Source organism: Rhizomucor pusillus, assembly GCF_041956525.1.
Source record: "Rhizomucor pusillus strain CBS 183.67 unplaced genomic scaffold VTP01scaffold_1, whole genome shotgun sequence".
Lineage (NCBI taxonomy): Eukaryota > Fungi > Mucoromycota > Mucoromycetes > Mucorales > Lichtheimiaceae > Rhizomucor > Rhizomucor pusillus.
In genome coordinates, this window is record NW_027192143.1 from 969594 (window position 1) to 984468 (window position 14875).

Consider the following 14875-nt stretch of genomic DNA (forward strand, 5'->3'; position numbering starts at 1 on the left):
ATAAACAACGTGTTGAGCATCTTCTATGCGCCTTTAAGCCAGATAATAGTGTCTTTTGTCTTTTCATACACGAAAAATGTCATGGATATAGCAGGCGCCACTTTTATCAAAGCTACCGATAATCCGCGATAGAGACTGGCAATGCCTTCTTGCTGTGCAATAGCCTTCATACATGCAAGCCACGATCGCGATGCATATTCGGGTATTGATTGAATGACGTAGTCTTTCCTGTGAGGTCCTTGCACCTGGAGCCGTTTTCTGACCACGTCCATAGGATAGACTGCAGTTTTTGAAATCACACCTGATAAGGCGCCACTCAGCACGTCATGTAACGGTTTATGCTCCTCGTTGAGGACACCGTTGTCCTAGGAAAAGCATTCATATATCAATCGATGTAGATCATTCTATGTGTGATAGGTGTTATACTGACCCTCGCTTTCTGAAACGTTTTTGCAATCTTGTCATAGCTTGCAAAGACTAGACCCATGTATGGCATGATCTGAACAACAGTAGGGCCCAGTCCTCCGTAGAAGCCGCGTACACCTTCTGTGCTGTATATTAGGCGGATAGCTTGTATGATACCTGTATATTGCTAAGGGCAGAGTTAACGAAGATGGAAATAAAAACTCATTGTTCGACTGAGTTATTTCGAATGCACAACTTACTCTATTGTGATCGCCCTGCAGGGCAAATCTAGTGCGAAGCAAATCAAACGGGTATGTTATGGCAGTGGCTATGCTTCCGGCTACCATTCCACCAAGGAACGACTTTGTTGATCCTGGCAGACGATTATGCGTGTCCTGTGAAATGTAACAGCAAATTAATTCTCCCTCGATTTGATAATCAGCCATTTATGGATCACTTACTGATTTTTCTATAGCTAGCTCTACTTCTCTGTATGCATAAAATTCCACGGCATTGTACAGTAAATACAGATACTCGGCTGCAAGGTTTCCTTTGTATAGACCCTTCCATCATACGCCAATAAGTCCTATTTGTTAGTCCTCTTATGTTTCTAATTGAGCGTACCCTGACACCTTCTTCCTTGAATATCGTTTTCAAGGCTGGAACAATCTTTGTGTATTTGGCGGGAGGTGCTACTGGCGACTTGTTGCGTAGTTGAAACGCCGTACGGTGCGATTGCAGCTGCATACGGATTTTGACGACATCTAACGGGGCTGTCGCAAACCTTAAACGTAAATGAGAACGGTACATTCACAGGAGTCTTGTCAACGCACAAAAACAAACCTGGATACTACACCCGCTGTAGCACCGCAGAACGCTGCTTCGCTGCCATTGAGCCGCGAATCAGAAATATAGGACGGCATAACGTTCTCGCTTTGCGCTGCAGTTCCGTGACATTCCTTCCCGTCTTTTCAATTTTCCGCTCAGCTGTCAAAAATGCATGGTGACGCAAGATGGACATGTTTTCGACTCGACAAAGGATGGACGAAAGAACAATTGAAATATTTAATAGAACCTTTTAGTCATAGCTGCAATAAACAAGCACTCGATGCATGTGTAGAACGTAAACGTTACTTCCAACTCGCGTTTAGATGCCGCCAAGATGGTATGCACTAAAATTATTTCCTTTTGCATTGAGTACCTCTCACGCAAGTCTAATATATCAACTATCACAAACATCATAAGTAGCATAGCACTAACAAGTCCTTGTTGAAAGAAATGAGGTTGTTTTAAAAATCGAGGGTAAGGATAAAATTACAGAAAATGCTATGACTTGCGTCTGGCCAGACTTGAAAGCCCAATGCCTTGTCCTTCCTGGTTCCGCAAAAGGATCTTGAGACCCTGTTGCGGCGAAGTTCCTTGCTTTGCACGTCTTGGATCACTGACTGCTGCTACTGATGCAGCAGCAACAGGCTTTGTAAAAGAGAGGGAAGCAGTGGTATCTGGGAGAGATGTTCTCTTGCGGATAATACGATGTCGATACAGTTCAGCTACTTCCGGAGACACGCTGCCTCGCCGTGTGTTTGAGGTTCCCGCTGCTGCCGCTGCACCCCTTTGCTGCAATGTCTCTGGAGGTGCAGATGGCGATGTCATTTCTGACCGTTTTCTAAAACTGCTGCTACTTGATACATCGTCGTCGTCCGTAAAGATGGAAGACAGTTCACTCGTCCGGCGGGATTCGATGCTGCCAGCAACCGACAAAGCATTCAACAAATCATCAGAAGTATGCAGTGGTTTTCCAACACGAGGAGCTTGCAGAACTTGCAGGGTTCCTTGAGCCTGTCCAAGCATTTGTACATATTCACGCATTTTCTCTCCAACATCTTGTACGGTATCTTGGTGTTTTTGTTGATAATTCTCTATATTTGTTAAGCGGTCCTGGAGTTGAGAGTTCTCATATACAATCTATGCAGCAAGATAAATACATGCAACGTAGTAACTTTGTATTAGAACGTGAAGTACATACGGTTGCCAAGCTAGAGTGTAAGTTTCGGATTATATTGTTGGTTTGTCCATCTGTTTCCTTTTGCGACTTGACAGCATTCTCCAAAAGTACTTGAAGATCGACATTGACTTCCTGAGTCTCAGTCAGGTCGTGTTCGATTTCAGCTGCGAAGAATGAGTATATTCTTGTCCTGCAGAGAATTCCCCCACTTTACCTAGTTTCTGAGTATACATACAGACACGATCTTTGGAATCTTTCTATATCATTTCAAGCAAATGAGATATAATCCATTACAGGTTGTTGTCTATCTACTCATGCACTAGTGACACTCACAAGGTCTACGGCCATTCCGTCCATCTGTTTGGCAAGGCCAGCCATCTCGTTCCTAAAGCGGTCAAGATCCCGCTTGGCACGCTCGATCTCCAGCATGAATTTCGCCCGTTCTTCCTCGTCAAAGCCTACCGGAGGCAGCGAGGCAGGCCGCTGTGAAGGTGACCGCAAAGGCGCAGAATAGGATCCAGACGGCTTCATATCTTTACACATTACACAATGGTCCTTAAAACGCATTTCTACATATTTATCTCACCTTTGGTTCGTGATAGCTATAATTAGCCGTGCTGTCAAAAACGTTTCTGCGGTGCTGCCCTTCGACTTCTGGTTCGCAGTCAACTTTAGATATTTCAGAACCTCGTGGAAAGAATAACTACTGTCAGGTCTAATCTAACCTTTGTCGAATGATACGGCGACTGATGGTGTGGAATCCTTTGAAGACAGCTTTGAAGTGTATCGTGTGGGTTTGTAAAAGCCGCTTTGGGAAGATTGAAGCTGTACCTTGCTTGCCTCCTCGAGTCGACTCATTTACTGCTGCATGAACGCAGTCTGTAGGAGCGATAATTCTCGAAAGTCGGCAGAATGTTTGGAGTAGATTGACCACTCTGTCGATTAAGTAATGTTGCTATCTTCTCCTTTTATTTGAACGCTGCAACGAGGTTAGAGATGACCAAAGAGTTAAAAGGGGGTATCGGTTAACTTGGGGAGGCGTGAGCGAGTTCCAGTTCTTGAAAGTAAAAACGTGACTCCGTCCCTTGATGAAACAATTGCTATCATTGCATTTGCAGCGTTGCAATGTAAAGCCTTGACTTCTAGATTATTACATAAAACTTGCTGAAATATAGATAGCCAAATAAACCACTACAGAATCTCATCCATCCATGTAAGTTGAGCTCATTCCACTCAACATAGAATGACCTTGGACTCGATGTTGGGGAAATCTGCAGGCTACATATAGTACCAAGCGACAACGTAGCACGGCCTCGCTTCGAGCCAAATTTCACTTTTTTGCAAGTGCTCTCGCTGTTATCGTTGGTAAGAATAGAAATATGTAATTTCAAATACATCGATTTCCTTGAGGACCACGCGCGTGCTCCGAATTGTTTCTGGTTCGCCGCATTGCGGAATCCAAGAGAGCGAAAACGGAAACTGCGGCCCTGTCTTCCACCCATACATAAATAATGAGACCTTCATTGCTATCCCGCGCTGCACACAAACCGCTTATTCAGTTCGTAGGTCCTCGCGCCAGCCTCTGGAAAGGTAAGCAGACACTGGAGATCTGGGTGCTGTTTCATAAAGAGCAAGCTCTAATTGGTTATATCGATCCAGACGCTCCTCACCACAGTGGACCTCACCCGCTTACACCTAAGAACCTCGAAAAGCATGTTGCCAAAGCACAACCCGAAGCACCTAAAGCCGCTGCGTCGCAGTCTTCCAAAGGCGTTTTAGAATTTAGCCAGTTGCCTGCACGCTATCGACGAACCCCCATTTCAGATGCTGAAATGGAAGCCATTGAGGTAAGAAGTCTTTCTGGCCCTTATTGTGCACAACGCAGACGACTAAAATAAAAGCCTTCAATAGTCTGGAGGAGCCACCGCCGTATTCTAACATGCACCTTGTACACATCATCGCTTTAATATCGAGATTGATAGACAAATTTGTATTCATCCAGTACAACTCAAATAAAAACAGCAGAAAGCTACTGCTTTGTTCTGTTGACTATGCTACAACTTGAGTTTTTGTATCTGAATCGATGGACCCCTTCTCTGTCAGGACGATGGGAGGTGCATGTTTAGCAACGCGAATGTAGCTTATCACGAGGAGCATCCAGAAAATCATGAGGATCCAGGTGAATGCGTCTGCTGCTCGAAGACACTGGCAGGCGGTATCCATAGTTGTTACCCAAGGATACAGGTCTGGGGCGTTGAAGATAGTTCTCCAGGACATAAAGTCGACCCAGGTGCACGACAATGCAGAGTCAGGAGTGAGAATAACGTCCGCACCAGGAACTGCAGGCAGCAGAGCCGCCAGAAACAGCGTAAAGACAAAACAGATCATGCTGCCTATCAAAGTTTTTGACGGTTTCCAGCCGGCATACTGAGGACTTGGGTCGGCGGCTAGTATAATGCTGTAGATGAACGAGCAAATAACTGGAATTAGCATGTAAACATAGGTTGCTGGGTATGAAAAGAGATTGTAATTGCCTAATATCTTTGCAATTAAAAATGCTTCGTCGCATACAAAGGGTCGACTCGAGAAACTTACCGAATCCAGCCGATGCAGAGCCGTTCGAAATGAAGACTTTTATAAGGCGCGCCGTAGCTATCAAGAGTATCAGCGTTAAAAGTCCAAAGACTGCATTTGCGATATGCAATTTTTGGATCAAATGGAAGTTTTTCAGACGATAAAGTGCCGACATGAAATGGTGAAAAGGAAAGGAAGGTGACAAATGCCGAACGCAAGGAGCAAAAGAGGGAAAGGAGAGACAACGAGAAAAGAGAATAGTAACCTGAGGCAAGTGCCATGTTGCACCAACATTGTGTTACCAGAATCGAAGCCACTGCCATCCGCATTCTTTCCCTTTTTTCACTCCAGTTGCTTGAACTTTGCGACCATGGCACCCGCCTCGATCAAGAAAGAAATGCCTAAAACCAGACGTCTTAAAAAGTCGCAGACGTCTGCAAAACCTAAGAAGACTAGTGTTGAAAAGGCTGACGTTGCAGAAACACGGCAAAGCAGTCAGAGTGATTCGGACGTCGAACAAATAGATAATGAGACTGACGACTCTGGATCTGAGGAGGAGAAAGCAAGCGAGTCTAGCGAATCTAGCGAATCTGAATCGTCAGAGAACGAAAGCGAACAGAGCAGTTCGGACGACGATCGCGAAGAAGAAGCAGAGCAGGAACAAGTACACGCAAAAAGCAAGCAAGGTCAATCCGACGAGAGTCAGGACGACGATGTTTCAGAGGATGAGGATATGAAAAATGCCAGCTCGGCTGACGATGATGACGGCAAAGACTCTGAAAGCGAAGTGAGCGAGTCAGTTGAGGAGGAAGAGGCCGAATCTGACAAGAGCTCTGATGGATCAAGCAATGAGGAGCAGGTTGATTCTGATATTGAAATGGAGGAAAAAGAAGACGAAGAGGAAGATGAAGATATCGAAACCGAGAGCAAAAAGCGCAAGGCAGATGATTCTGATTCAGACTCTGACTCTGATGAGCAACCCAAAAAGAAACGCAATGTCACGCTCGAGGAACGTCTCCCTATCAAGGGAGAGGAAGGCGAGCACGAATATAGCGTGTTTGTGGGACAGATTCCATTTGAAGCTACAGAAGACGATGTACGCGAACTTTTCAATCAGATCGGCAAAGTCGTGGATGTTGATTTACCGAAATATGAAGGCTCCAAAAACAGAGGATTCGGTCATGTCAAGTTTTCCAAAAAGAAGGATGTATCAAAGGCTTTGAAAAAAGAGGGCGATTTAGAGCTTAAGGGCAGAACGCTTGTTATCAAGGAAGCTAAGCCTATCCAAGAACGCAAGAGCATTGCTGAGCGTAGTAAAACCAAGTCCAACACTATGTTCATTGGAAACTTGCCGTACTCTGCAACGGAGGATGATATAAGACGAATCTGTGTCAAGTATGGAAATGTTCAGGACATCAGGCATCTCAGCCAAAACGGTGTCGCTTTTGTTGTATTCAACACTGTTGATGAATGCACCAAAGCTATCGACTCCCTGAGCGGTATGCGGTTGCAAGGACGTTCACTGCGTACTGATTACGACTCTGGCTCGAAACAGAAGGGCGCTGGAGGCGGCCGAGGAGGCCGTGGAGGCCGTGGAGGCTTCCGAGGAGGTCGTGGCGGGCGCAAGTGATTTCATATCAACTGTCTGTACATTAGCTTCTTAGTTAAAGACAAGATATCCATGCATTTCTCTTCCATTCAGCATTAGATCTAAACATTGACAGTTTTGCTTCGCCTGTTCTTGATCAACAATGCACTTTCGGAGTCGCTGATTTCAAATGATTGTCGAAACTTTCAAAGTGAGGTCAAGCAGTACTTGCTCCTCTTTGCCAAGAAATATACAATATCCCTTAGGACTGTTTTGTAATGCGACGTTCGCCCACAGCATTGGTCGCATGGCTAGCGCTTGTCGCGCTGCTTGCCTGGCCCGTTCTGGCTGATGAAACGCATATGGTAAGACACGCCGATTTTCCGTTCGCATAATTCAGCCAAAACTTACAGTGGTGACACGTACCAGACCAGCGACGATTATTTTAGTACTGCATGTTCAGGAATCTGGGGAAAGAACGCCATTCCAGGAGGCTTCCAGCCTTTCATTAAAGGTATTGTACATGTCATATACTGCAAGCAAGCGGTGCGTTGTGCCTTGCAGAACTAAAACCACCTGAAATCGTCAGTTACTTTGGAGAAGAGCTCGCAGGGCCCGCTGGCGCTCCTGGTGTATGAATGGCAGGACTTTGACAAGATTGGAAAGTACAATGAACTGACAGGCGAGGTATGATCTATATATCGTGCAAGTATGTTGTCGTTTGTTTAAATTGCAAGGGGTTAGGTACAATATGTTTGCGACGAGAATGCTATTTCACAACATTTGTGCGACACATCACAATATGGAGGGTTTATCGTTCCTCATAACGAAACGGACAAGAGCTCTATCTTCACGCAAACCTACAATCTTAACAGCTCAGAATCTGCAGAACCAGCGATAACGCTTTACAAGGTCGAGAATACCGGTTACTATTGTGTCGCAATGCTTCCCGCTACACTCGACCAGGATATTACTACGTACTTTGATGCTTGGATTGAATGGCGACACCCCTATGGAAACCTTCCGGCAGCCGACTATCCTAAATTGCTGGTTCGTTTCATTCACATGAAATCGTCTTCGACGATCGTCAACTCAAACCCAAATTTCTAGTTTTACGGCGCATCCTTTGTGGTCTACTTAAGCGTTGGCGCATTTTGGGCGATTCAGACTTTCCGATACTGGCACGATATTCTGCCTGTGCAAGTAGGTATTTATTGACGGGCAACCAGGGATATTCTAACATTTGTCGTGGATAGCATTTCCTGTCTGGAGCAATATTTTTCTTGACCGTGGAAATGGCAATCAATTGGGGATTCTGGGAAGCATACAACCAAGTTGGATCACCCTGTAAGTAGAACATCAAAATGATAATATTGAATTATGAGCAATTGAGATCCCTTTGTAGCGTACGGTCTATTGGCACTTGTTGCATTGCTGAATGCCGGTAGAAACAGGTAAGTCTATAAAAGATGCACATATGGATGCATACTAAAGCTCTTCATCGTTTACAGCATTTCATTCTTCATGTTGCTTATTGTTTGTATGGGCTACAGTGTCGTAAAGTAAGTCAGAATGGAATGATACGAAGATGACACAAATTGTTTACAATCTCGGTTTAATAGGCCTAGCCTTGGCTCTGCTATGAAGCGCTGCATTTTCCTAGCTTGTACCCACTTCTTCTTTGGTGTCATCTACTCTTTGGGTGTAATGCTTTTGTCGCCAGAGACAGCGGGTTTCTTGGTTTTGCTCGTTATTTTCCCTCTGGCGCTAACAATGTCTGCGTTCTACATCTGGATTTTCAACTCGTTGCAGATTACACTGGATACATTGGGTAAGCTAATATGCATTCTCAACCATGTAAACTTTGCTAACCATGCCGTGAAGAGTTGAGAAAGCAACATGTCAAGGCAACAATGTATCGACGTCTTCATCGCCTTTTGATATTCTCGGTAATCATGGTCGTCGTCATATTTATCCTCAATATGTTTGCATTTTCTGGTCGAAACGAAGTCGATTGGGCAGCCAAGAGCTGGAAGTGGCGATGGGTCATGCTGGATGGTCTTCTGAATGCCTTGTATTTTATCGTATTCCTTGTGATCGTCATATTATGGAGACCAACCAGCAACAACCAGAGATACGGCCTCGAACAGATCAGTCAGGACGAAGAGGAGGCGTTTGACCTGGAGAATCGTCTGCGACAGGCTGAAGGCCGTAGTTCGCGAGGAGTCGATAGCCGTCGTTTGGAGGATGACACAGCCATCTTTGAGCTCGGTGAAGATGATCTCAGTGACGAAGAAGCCGACAAGGTCAAACTTGTTAGCGTGGCTGGGAAACAGAGTCAAGAACATCTCAACCAGAACAACAATGGCAGCAGCAGCAATAATAACCAAATACCCCCTCCACCGTATCCTGGCAACCAGCAATCCCGTCACCACGAAGAAGAGGACGAAGAAGATGAACAGTAAGGAATCGTATTTAATATCATTGGGAAAATAGTCCATTAACGTAAATTTCTCTTTAGCATCGACGACGATGAGCGTGCACACCTCACAGGCAATACACGAAATAGATAAAATTCTGTACGTAATTGTACATCGCGCAAAATAAAACATCAAATGTCTATGTACAAGTTATATAGTAGATCGTTACGTTCGTGAAGCTTGCAGGGTATAACGAGAAGCAAATTCGCGAGGCCTCCTTACTGACCACCGTCTTGTCCATTTGCTGGCTGAAGTGACCTGTCTCTCTAATTGCTCCACCCGTCGTTCAAGTTCACGAATGCCAATCCCCTCCGTATCTTCTTGCCATCTATCCAAACTATCATTTACGGCTTCTTCGGCGTCAGCTAACACGTATTCGTCGCTTTGAGGCAGAGCACCCCGCAACGTCTGCAAGGATTGCCTCAGCCGGAGAATCATGACTTGGCAGCTAGTGATATACAATTTCCGTGATACGCCCGATACACGGATCAGAGATTTGGTGTCTGGAAGGCAAGACAGGATTCTCTCCAAGACTTCGGCTGGCAACTGGTGGAAACTGTCTGTGGGAGCGTTTGTGGCCATCGGCAACGACGATGAAGAAGAAACTACGAGGGTGTTGTTGGAGCATTTTGCGATCCGTCGTTTCAACTGATCAATCAAAAGGTGTGTTTCCTCCGATATATTTATACCGCGCATTTCCATGCGACAGCGCTCGAGGATAACGCGTTTGAGAAATGGTTGCTGGTTGTATGATCCGGGACGTCTGCCGATACTAACAACTTCTGCAGCAAGCGTTCCTTTCTGAACAGACAAAATGGCAGGCCACAGTTCTGTTTCGGACATGACGAGTTTGAGCTGTGATCCAATTGCCATGGCTTGATCACCGGCAACGAATGGATATTCTATGAACGGTACCGAGTTCTTCAGTTGGCGAACTTCATCGCTTGGTCCAGGGCATAAGACAATGAAGTAAGTGTCTTTTTTCAGTAGCAGCCGCATAAACTGCATGTGTTCGACTCTTATCAATAAATATCGATTATGTAGAAAACAGCATCTCTTACCCTTTTCCTATTTTTATCAATCTGCCAGACTTTTTGCGTGAAAGGATCCACGTAGGTGTTGGTCATCGCATCCAATCCATAAACGTTGAGTATTTTCAAGAGCTGAGGACACACAGGACATCTTGTGCTTTTTAAAGTAATGACGATAAGGTGATATTCCGAAGCCAACCGGGGCACGTCGACGAGTTTCTCCTGCAATGAAGTTTGTGTCAGTTTGACAGTGCACAGAGCGATACTGACACTTCTCACTCCTCATTTCCCCCCCCCCAAGTTACACGGTCTCCGTACCTCGACATCTGTCAGTTGACGGAGAGGAAAGGTCCTCGGTCGAGTTGCCATTGTTGCAAAGACATCAGCCATGTCCATGTTGGCAGTTTGTAATGGAAAGAAAAGAAGCAAAGAGAATCAAAAGTGCCTCGTTCGGGCAATTGAATTGTCTTGGTTATGCAGGTGTGTGACAATCGGAATCAACGTGCTGCATGTTTCGCCCTTACTCAGGTTCAGCAGGATCCAACCGACACTTGAGTGGCCTCGCTCGCAGTCATGCTCCGGATGCATATCTTGATCCTTTGCATCGTATACTACAGACATCCCTTGCTCTTGCAAGCAGCTCTAGTCTTGGTTGTACACTTTTGAAGTACGGCTGTTGTTTATTATTGTGTGTCCCGTCTGACATGTACAAATAAATTACAGGAAACAACAAAACATTCAATCTCTGTTGCAGAAAATAATAACCATTATCTAAGTACCCATTAATATGCGATAAATCTCACGTTCTTTATATTTCTGATATCTGATTCTGTTATTTGATACCAACTTGACAAAGAAATAATCTACACTGTATGCATTCTTCGCTGTAATCACTGACGATCAACGATGACAGTCTGATGTAAATGTTTACATGATGGATGCATTGTTTATCAGACGACTATGCGTAAAATCAAGTAAACCTAGCTACATGTTAATTGTTTAAAATGAACGGTATTAAGGAGCTGAAGTAAGGTACTAGAGCGTTATTACAAGGCACTGCGCAGCAGAAAGGAAAGTAAATGGGACGTAGTGTTATAGTTACATCAGCGAGGGGAAGGAGGGTAATCGCTGGAGAACGGGCTTGATGTTTGCAAAAAACTGCCAAAGAAAGGTGGAAATGTGGGAGAGTAATTGAAAGGCTCTGAAAATGTAAAAGGCTCAAGAACAGGAACTTTGGTGGATTGTGACGGAGGTAATGGCGCTAAGATTGGAATACTATCGAAACGCTGGCTACGCGGCGAGCCATTTACACTGCTGCTGCAGCTGTTTCCACCAGCAGAGCTGTTGGAGTTTGGAAGTATTGAGAGCCCCTCGTCTTCTACTGGAACGCTGTAGTCTTCTAGTTGTCGCGGTGCATAATAAGAGGTCTCACTGCTGTGGTACCTCGCAAAGTCTACGTCGGAAAATTCCTTCCGCTGTGTCTTTTCAATGAGCCTCTCTATAAACTGCTGTCGTATCCCGGCAGACAAGCGGTGCCTAGGATTCTCAACGTTGCTGTGAGCTCTGTAGTGTCGACGTATGTTACTGATAACTGTGAACCGCCGTCCACAACTAGAGCTTTAATGATGATATATTCAATACATATGTAATAACGAGATTTTGATGAGATACTTGCTAATGACATTGGAAAGGTTTCTCGCCAGTGTGAGTAAGTATATGAGTTTGAAGCGCGCTGGGTCGACTGAACCGCTTGCGGCATATTGTACATTCATGACGCCTTGGTCTATTTTGACAGTTATCGCGTGTAAAATCTGGGTAGAAAGTTGCTGCAGAAAACGATGCTGAAGACATTGAATAAGGCCGGTGACTGATATTGCCCAGGTCTTGAGCTATTTAAACTTTTTTCTATAGATATCTAAGGCTAAACTCTGGTCGGGGCGATGCAAAGTAACAGGCTGCACGCCGAGAGTTGCTAAAAGATTGTTATCCGAGATCTACAGGCTGCGCACTGTTACACCTGCCTATACACTTATTTCTTTGCAATCTGATCGCGACAATACATAAGGAGCTATTTGTTTTTTGGGGGAGCGATTAAAAAAAAAAAGGAAGCTTGAACAGGAGCGAGCTTTTCATTTTCTACCTGACATCTTCAACCATGTGCCTACGGAGCACGTTTGATCGACGACGTTGATGTACCTACGGTCAGGATGACTGGCTAAAAAAGATGAATAGTAAGGAGTCGAGTTCTTCACATAGTATGGTCACCATGCCTATGCACTGGGGGTAATTAGGATAAGAGCAAAGACTGGAAGCTGCTGAAGGAGTCATTGACCGTTTCTCGAATTCCTTGCTGGAAACTGCGTTAAATTTTTTGTGGGGGGTTGGATGTTCTAAGCCCTGGTCTCCAAAGAGTCAAACGTTATCGCTCGTGTTTATACACTGTGCAACGTTTGCACGCCGAAGCACTGCATGGCGTTGGTGCCTGTTCTGTTTGCATAAAGAATACTTTGCAATGTACATCTTGTGCTGGCAAAATGCGTCGATGCCGATAGAGCCTATCGAAGTGGGATGTAAAAGAAGTTATCTCGTTCTATATTTTCTACGCATTCAAGATAACGATGGCTATCACTGCATTAGGGATGATTTCTGCTGAATTCTTATCTCGATTATAATACAAGTCTACCACGTGCATTTATTTGTTTGCTACCAAATATGAGACATCATCCTGGTACTCGGGTGAGACAAATGAGCAAGATTGTATTACAAGCGATCTGGTCTATGACAGTGCCTCCATACAGCAAAGAGATCTTTTCGCTGTAGCTCAGCTTGCAAAGGAAATTGCCTCGAATAACCTCATTTTGTTTTGGGTAACCTCATTGCTCCTGCATCTCCAGTTTTAATCGATGCACTTCTTACATGCAAATCGGTCATGACAAATATAGATTAATCCGAAAAAAATAGACTTATCTTGTAATTCAGAACACAGGGGAGCCGCAGCGCGAACGGACTCCTCTTCCTGGGCCCTTAGACCGGCGCCGCATTGCTCCCCAAAAGCAGTGCTCCTCGCATTTTTAGCCGTTGCTTGCTCACGTGTGCATGGAGAGAGACATCCTTGTCGCATTTTAAGCCTTTGATTATGCGATCAATCTCGCAATGTAGATGCCCTCCTGCTACGCATTAGATGCAGACTAAATCGCGATAGGAAGTTGTCGCGCGCGCAGCCACCGACGAAAAGCCTGCTTTCTTATGTACATTCCATCCAGATACCCCTTTTGGTAGAACAAAGAAATGATATGTACCGCTTGCTCGCATCCCTCAAATAAGCTCAAACCAGTAGCGACAAATTGGACAAGGTTGCAGATTATACAAATTTCATATCGACATGTTTCAGCTTTACGCCATCTGTATGGAGCGACGTAGTGACGATAAGCGTAGATTATTCTCGAGCGAAGTACGGATGTAGTATACGCACCTGGAAGCTGGGGTAAGTATGCTCCGTTACTTGTTTGTTACAGTAATTATGTGGAAATTTACAATAGAGCGGGTTCAATGCAGCAGTAAGTATATCAAGATCGTCAATGGCATCAATTAAAGGGAGTGTGACGCTATTCTGTCTCTGATAATATGCTGTGTTTGATAGCGTGTGACAGCTCATCCCCTTTCTGATTTTCTATCCAATGCGCTTATCATCGCATTTCAAACGCCCACCAACGCAAGTGACAATCTTGTATAACATTTTACCAAATCGTCTGGCACACTGCTCTCCTTCCTCATTCCATGGATAATCAGTGCGGAAATCCATTAGATAGAGCCGAATTATCTCCCCAAGCCTAGCCCTTATCGATAGTCCTGGATTGCTTTAGATGCACGCAGCTTATCAATGGAAGAGGAGCCGTCGCGCAAACGGAGAAAATAATGACGCTAAGCATCATTGTTAGCTCTTTGATAGAGGCTCTGTGGTAGAATCCACGCATCTATTGTCATCTGTCCAAGAAACGCTCTTGATAAGGGCGTCGCGCATGCAATACTGCAAATAATGGAAATGGATTGTAACATTTCTTATTGCTTTTACGTCCATTAAGCATGACTAAAAGCCAACTATAAGTGTCAATATGATGCCATATTAGACGATACAAATAAGACCAGCACTTGATCAGTAGACAAACAGGGGCAATAATATTTGTGGTATACCCGCCTTTGCTAATAATGCTATCAATAGCTTGACGTACGAGCTTTGTAGATTCGTTATCCAGAGCGGATGTCGCCTCTTCAGGTAGCAGGATTTTAGCCTTGTGGATAAGTGCGCGTGCGAGAGCGATACCCTCCTTTTCACAAGAAAAAGAAGGGTTCTCAGTGTCCGGGAAGCAAAGTTCGAACCAAAGCAGATAACCCTCTGGCTTATGACTTGGGGCGATGTTGACGGCTGTATAGAGACGTATTGTCCGCGAGCATGTTACGTATCTTAAGAATAATATTTAAATGGAAACGAGAGCAGCGACTTCGATTAGTTCGTACGGGTGATCAGAATTTATATTGAATAGACATAATGCTATTAGAATTCCATAAACCTTCGTATGCTTGTGCTTTACAAACTCCTGAACATTTCAGTGTACTCACCGTTTTTTCTGACTGATCATTCCAGATAAAACTCTTTTCTCTTCCCGAAGCAATTTGAACAGGCAAGGTGGATACAAATGGGGATTCGCAGAGAGAGCGCTTTCCAATATATCCTGACACTGATCTCCTTTTTTGAAGTCTTCTACCACCGATTCAAACTTGCTCAGCTGGTTCT

General features: G+C 44.6%; 8 protein-coding genes across 8 annotated transcripts; 3 read left to right on the forward strand and 5 right to left on the reverse strand.

Annotated features, from left to right (window-relative positions):
- Nucleotides 1-23: 23 nt before the first annotated feature.
- Nucleotides 24-1328, reverse strand: VTP01DRAFT_424 (uncharacterized protein; the record flags this gene model as incomplete). Its single annotated transcript, XM_069382900.1, has 6 exons — nucleotides 24-365; nucleotides 431-592; nucleotides 666-800; nucleotides 867-968; nucleotides 1030-1189; nucleotides 1249-1328. 6 exons carry the CDS (start codon nucleotides 1326-1328, stop codon nucleotides 24-26), a joined length of 981 nt encoding a protein of 326 aa, XP_069244844.1.
- Nucleotides 1329-1731: 403 nt separating this feature from the next.
- Nucleotides 1732-3268, reverse strand: VTP01DRAFT_425 (uncharacterized protein; the record flags this gene model as incomplete). The annotated part of the gene is made up of 7 exons (XM_069382911.1): nucleotides 1732-2370; nucleotides 2432-2574; nucleotides 2646-2667; nucleotides 2744-2935; nucleotides 2997-3079; nucleotides 3136-3184; nucleotides 3242-3268. The coding sequence occupies 7 exons, from the start codon at nucleotides 3266-3268 to the stop codon at nucleotides 1732-1734; spliced, it is 1155 nt and encodes a 384-aa protein (XP_069244845.1).
- Nucleotides 3269-3921: 653 nt separating this feature from the next.
- On the forward strand, nucleotides 3922-4348 carry VTP01DRAFT_426 (uncharacterized protein; the record flags this gene model as incomplete). The annotated part of the gene is made up of 3 exons (XM_069382922.1): nucleotides 3922-4000; nucleotides 4070-4257; nucleotides 4322-4348. The coding sequence occupies 3 exons, from the start codon at nucleotides 3922-3924 to the stop codon at nucleotides 4346-4348; spliced, it is 294 nt and encodes a 97-aa protein (XP_069244846.1).
- Nucleotides 4349-4459: 111 nt separating this feature from the next.
- VTP01DRAFT_427 (uncharacterized protein) lies at nucleotides 4460-5159 on the reverse strand (the record flags this gene model as incomplete). Its single annotated transcript, XM_069382933.1, has 2 exons — nucleotides 4460-4944; nucleotides 5006-5159. The coding sequence occupies 2 exons, from the start codon at nucleotides 5157-5159 to the stop codon at nucleotides 4460-4462; spliced, it is 639 nt and encodes a 212-aa protein (XP_069244847.1).
- Nucleotides 5160-5354: 195 nt separating this feature from the next.
- VTP01DRAFT_428 (uncharacterized protein) lies at nucleotides 5355-6614 on the forward strand (the record flags this gene model as incomplete). The annotated part of the gene is made up of 1 exon (XM_069382944.1): nucleotides 5355-6614. One exon carries the CDS (start codon nucleotides 5355-5357, stop codon nucleotides 6612-6614), a length of 1260 nt encoding a protein of 419 aa, XP_069244848.1.
- Nucleotides 6615-6850: 236 nt separating this feature from the next.
- VTP01DRAFT_429 (uncharacterized protein) lies at nucleotides 6851-9145 on the forward strand (the record flags this gene model as incomplete). Its single annotated transcript, XM_069382955.1, has 11 exons — nucleotides 6851-6937; nucleotides 7002-7086; nucleotides 7162-7259; nucleotides 7317-7622; nucleotides 7683-7775; nucleotides 7829-7919; nucleotides 7978-8026; nucleotides 8084-8134; nucleotides 8195-8403; nucleotides 8457-9033; nucleotides 9094-9145. The coding sequence occupies 11 exons, from the start codon at nucleotides 6851-6853 to the stop codon at nucleotides 9143-9145; spliced, it is 1698 nt and encodes a 565-aa protein (XP_069244849.1).
- A 72-nt stretch (nucleotides 9146-9217) lies between these two features.
- VTP01DRAFT_430 (uncharacterized protein) lies at nucleotides 9218-10479 on the reverse strand (the record flags this gene model as incomplete). The annotated part of the gene is made up of 3 exons (XM_069382967.1): nucleotides 9218-10054; nucleotides 10114-10305; nucleotides 10402-10479. 3 exons carry the CDS (start codon nucleotides 10477-10479, stop codon nucleotides 9218-9220), a joined length of 1107 nt encoding a protein of 368 aa, XP_069244850.1.
- A 707-nt stretch (nucleotides 10480-11186) lies between these two features.
- VTP01DRAFT_431 (uncharacterized protein) lies at nucleotides 11187-11855 on the reverse strand (the record flags this gene model as incomplete). Its single annotated transcript, XM_069382978.1, has 2 exons — nucleotides 11187-11694; nucleotides 11755-11855. The coding sequence occupies 2 exons, from the start codon at nucleotides 11853-11855 to the stop codon at nucleotides 11187-11189; spliced, it is 609 nt and encodes a 202-aa protein (XP_069244851.1).
- Between the last annotated feature and the right edge of the window lie 3020 nt (nucleotides 11856-14875).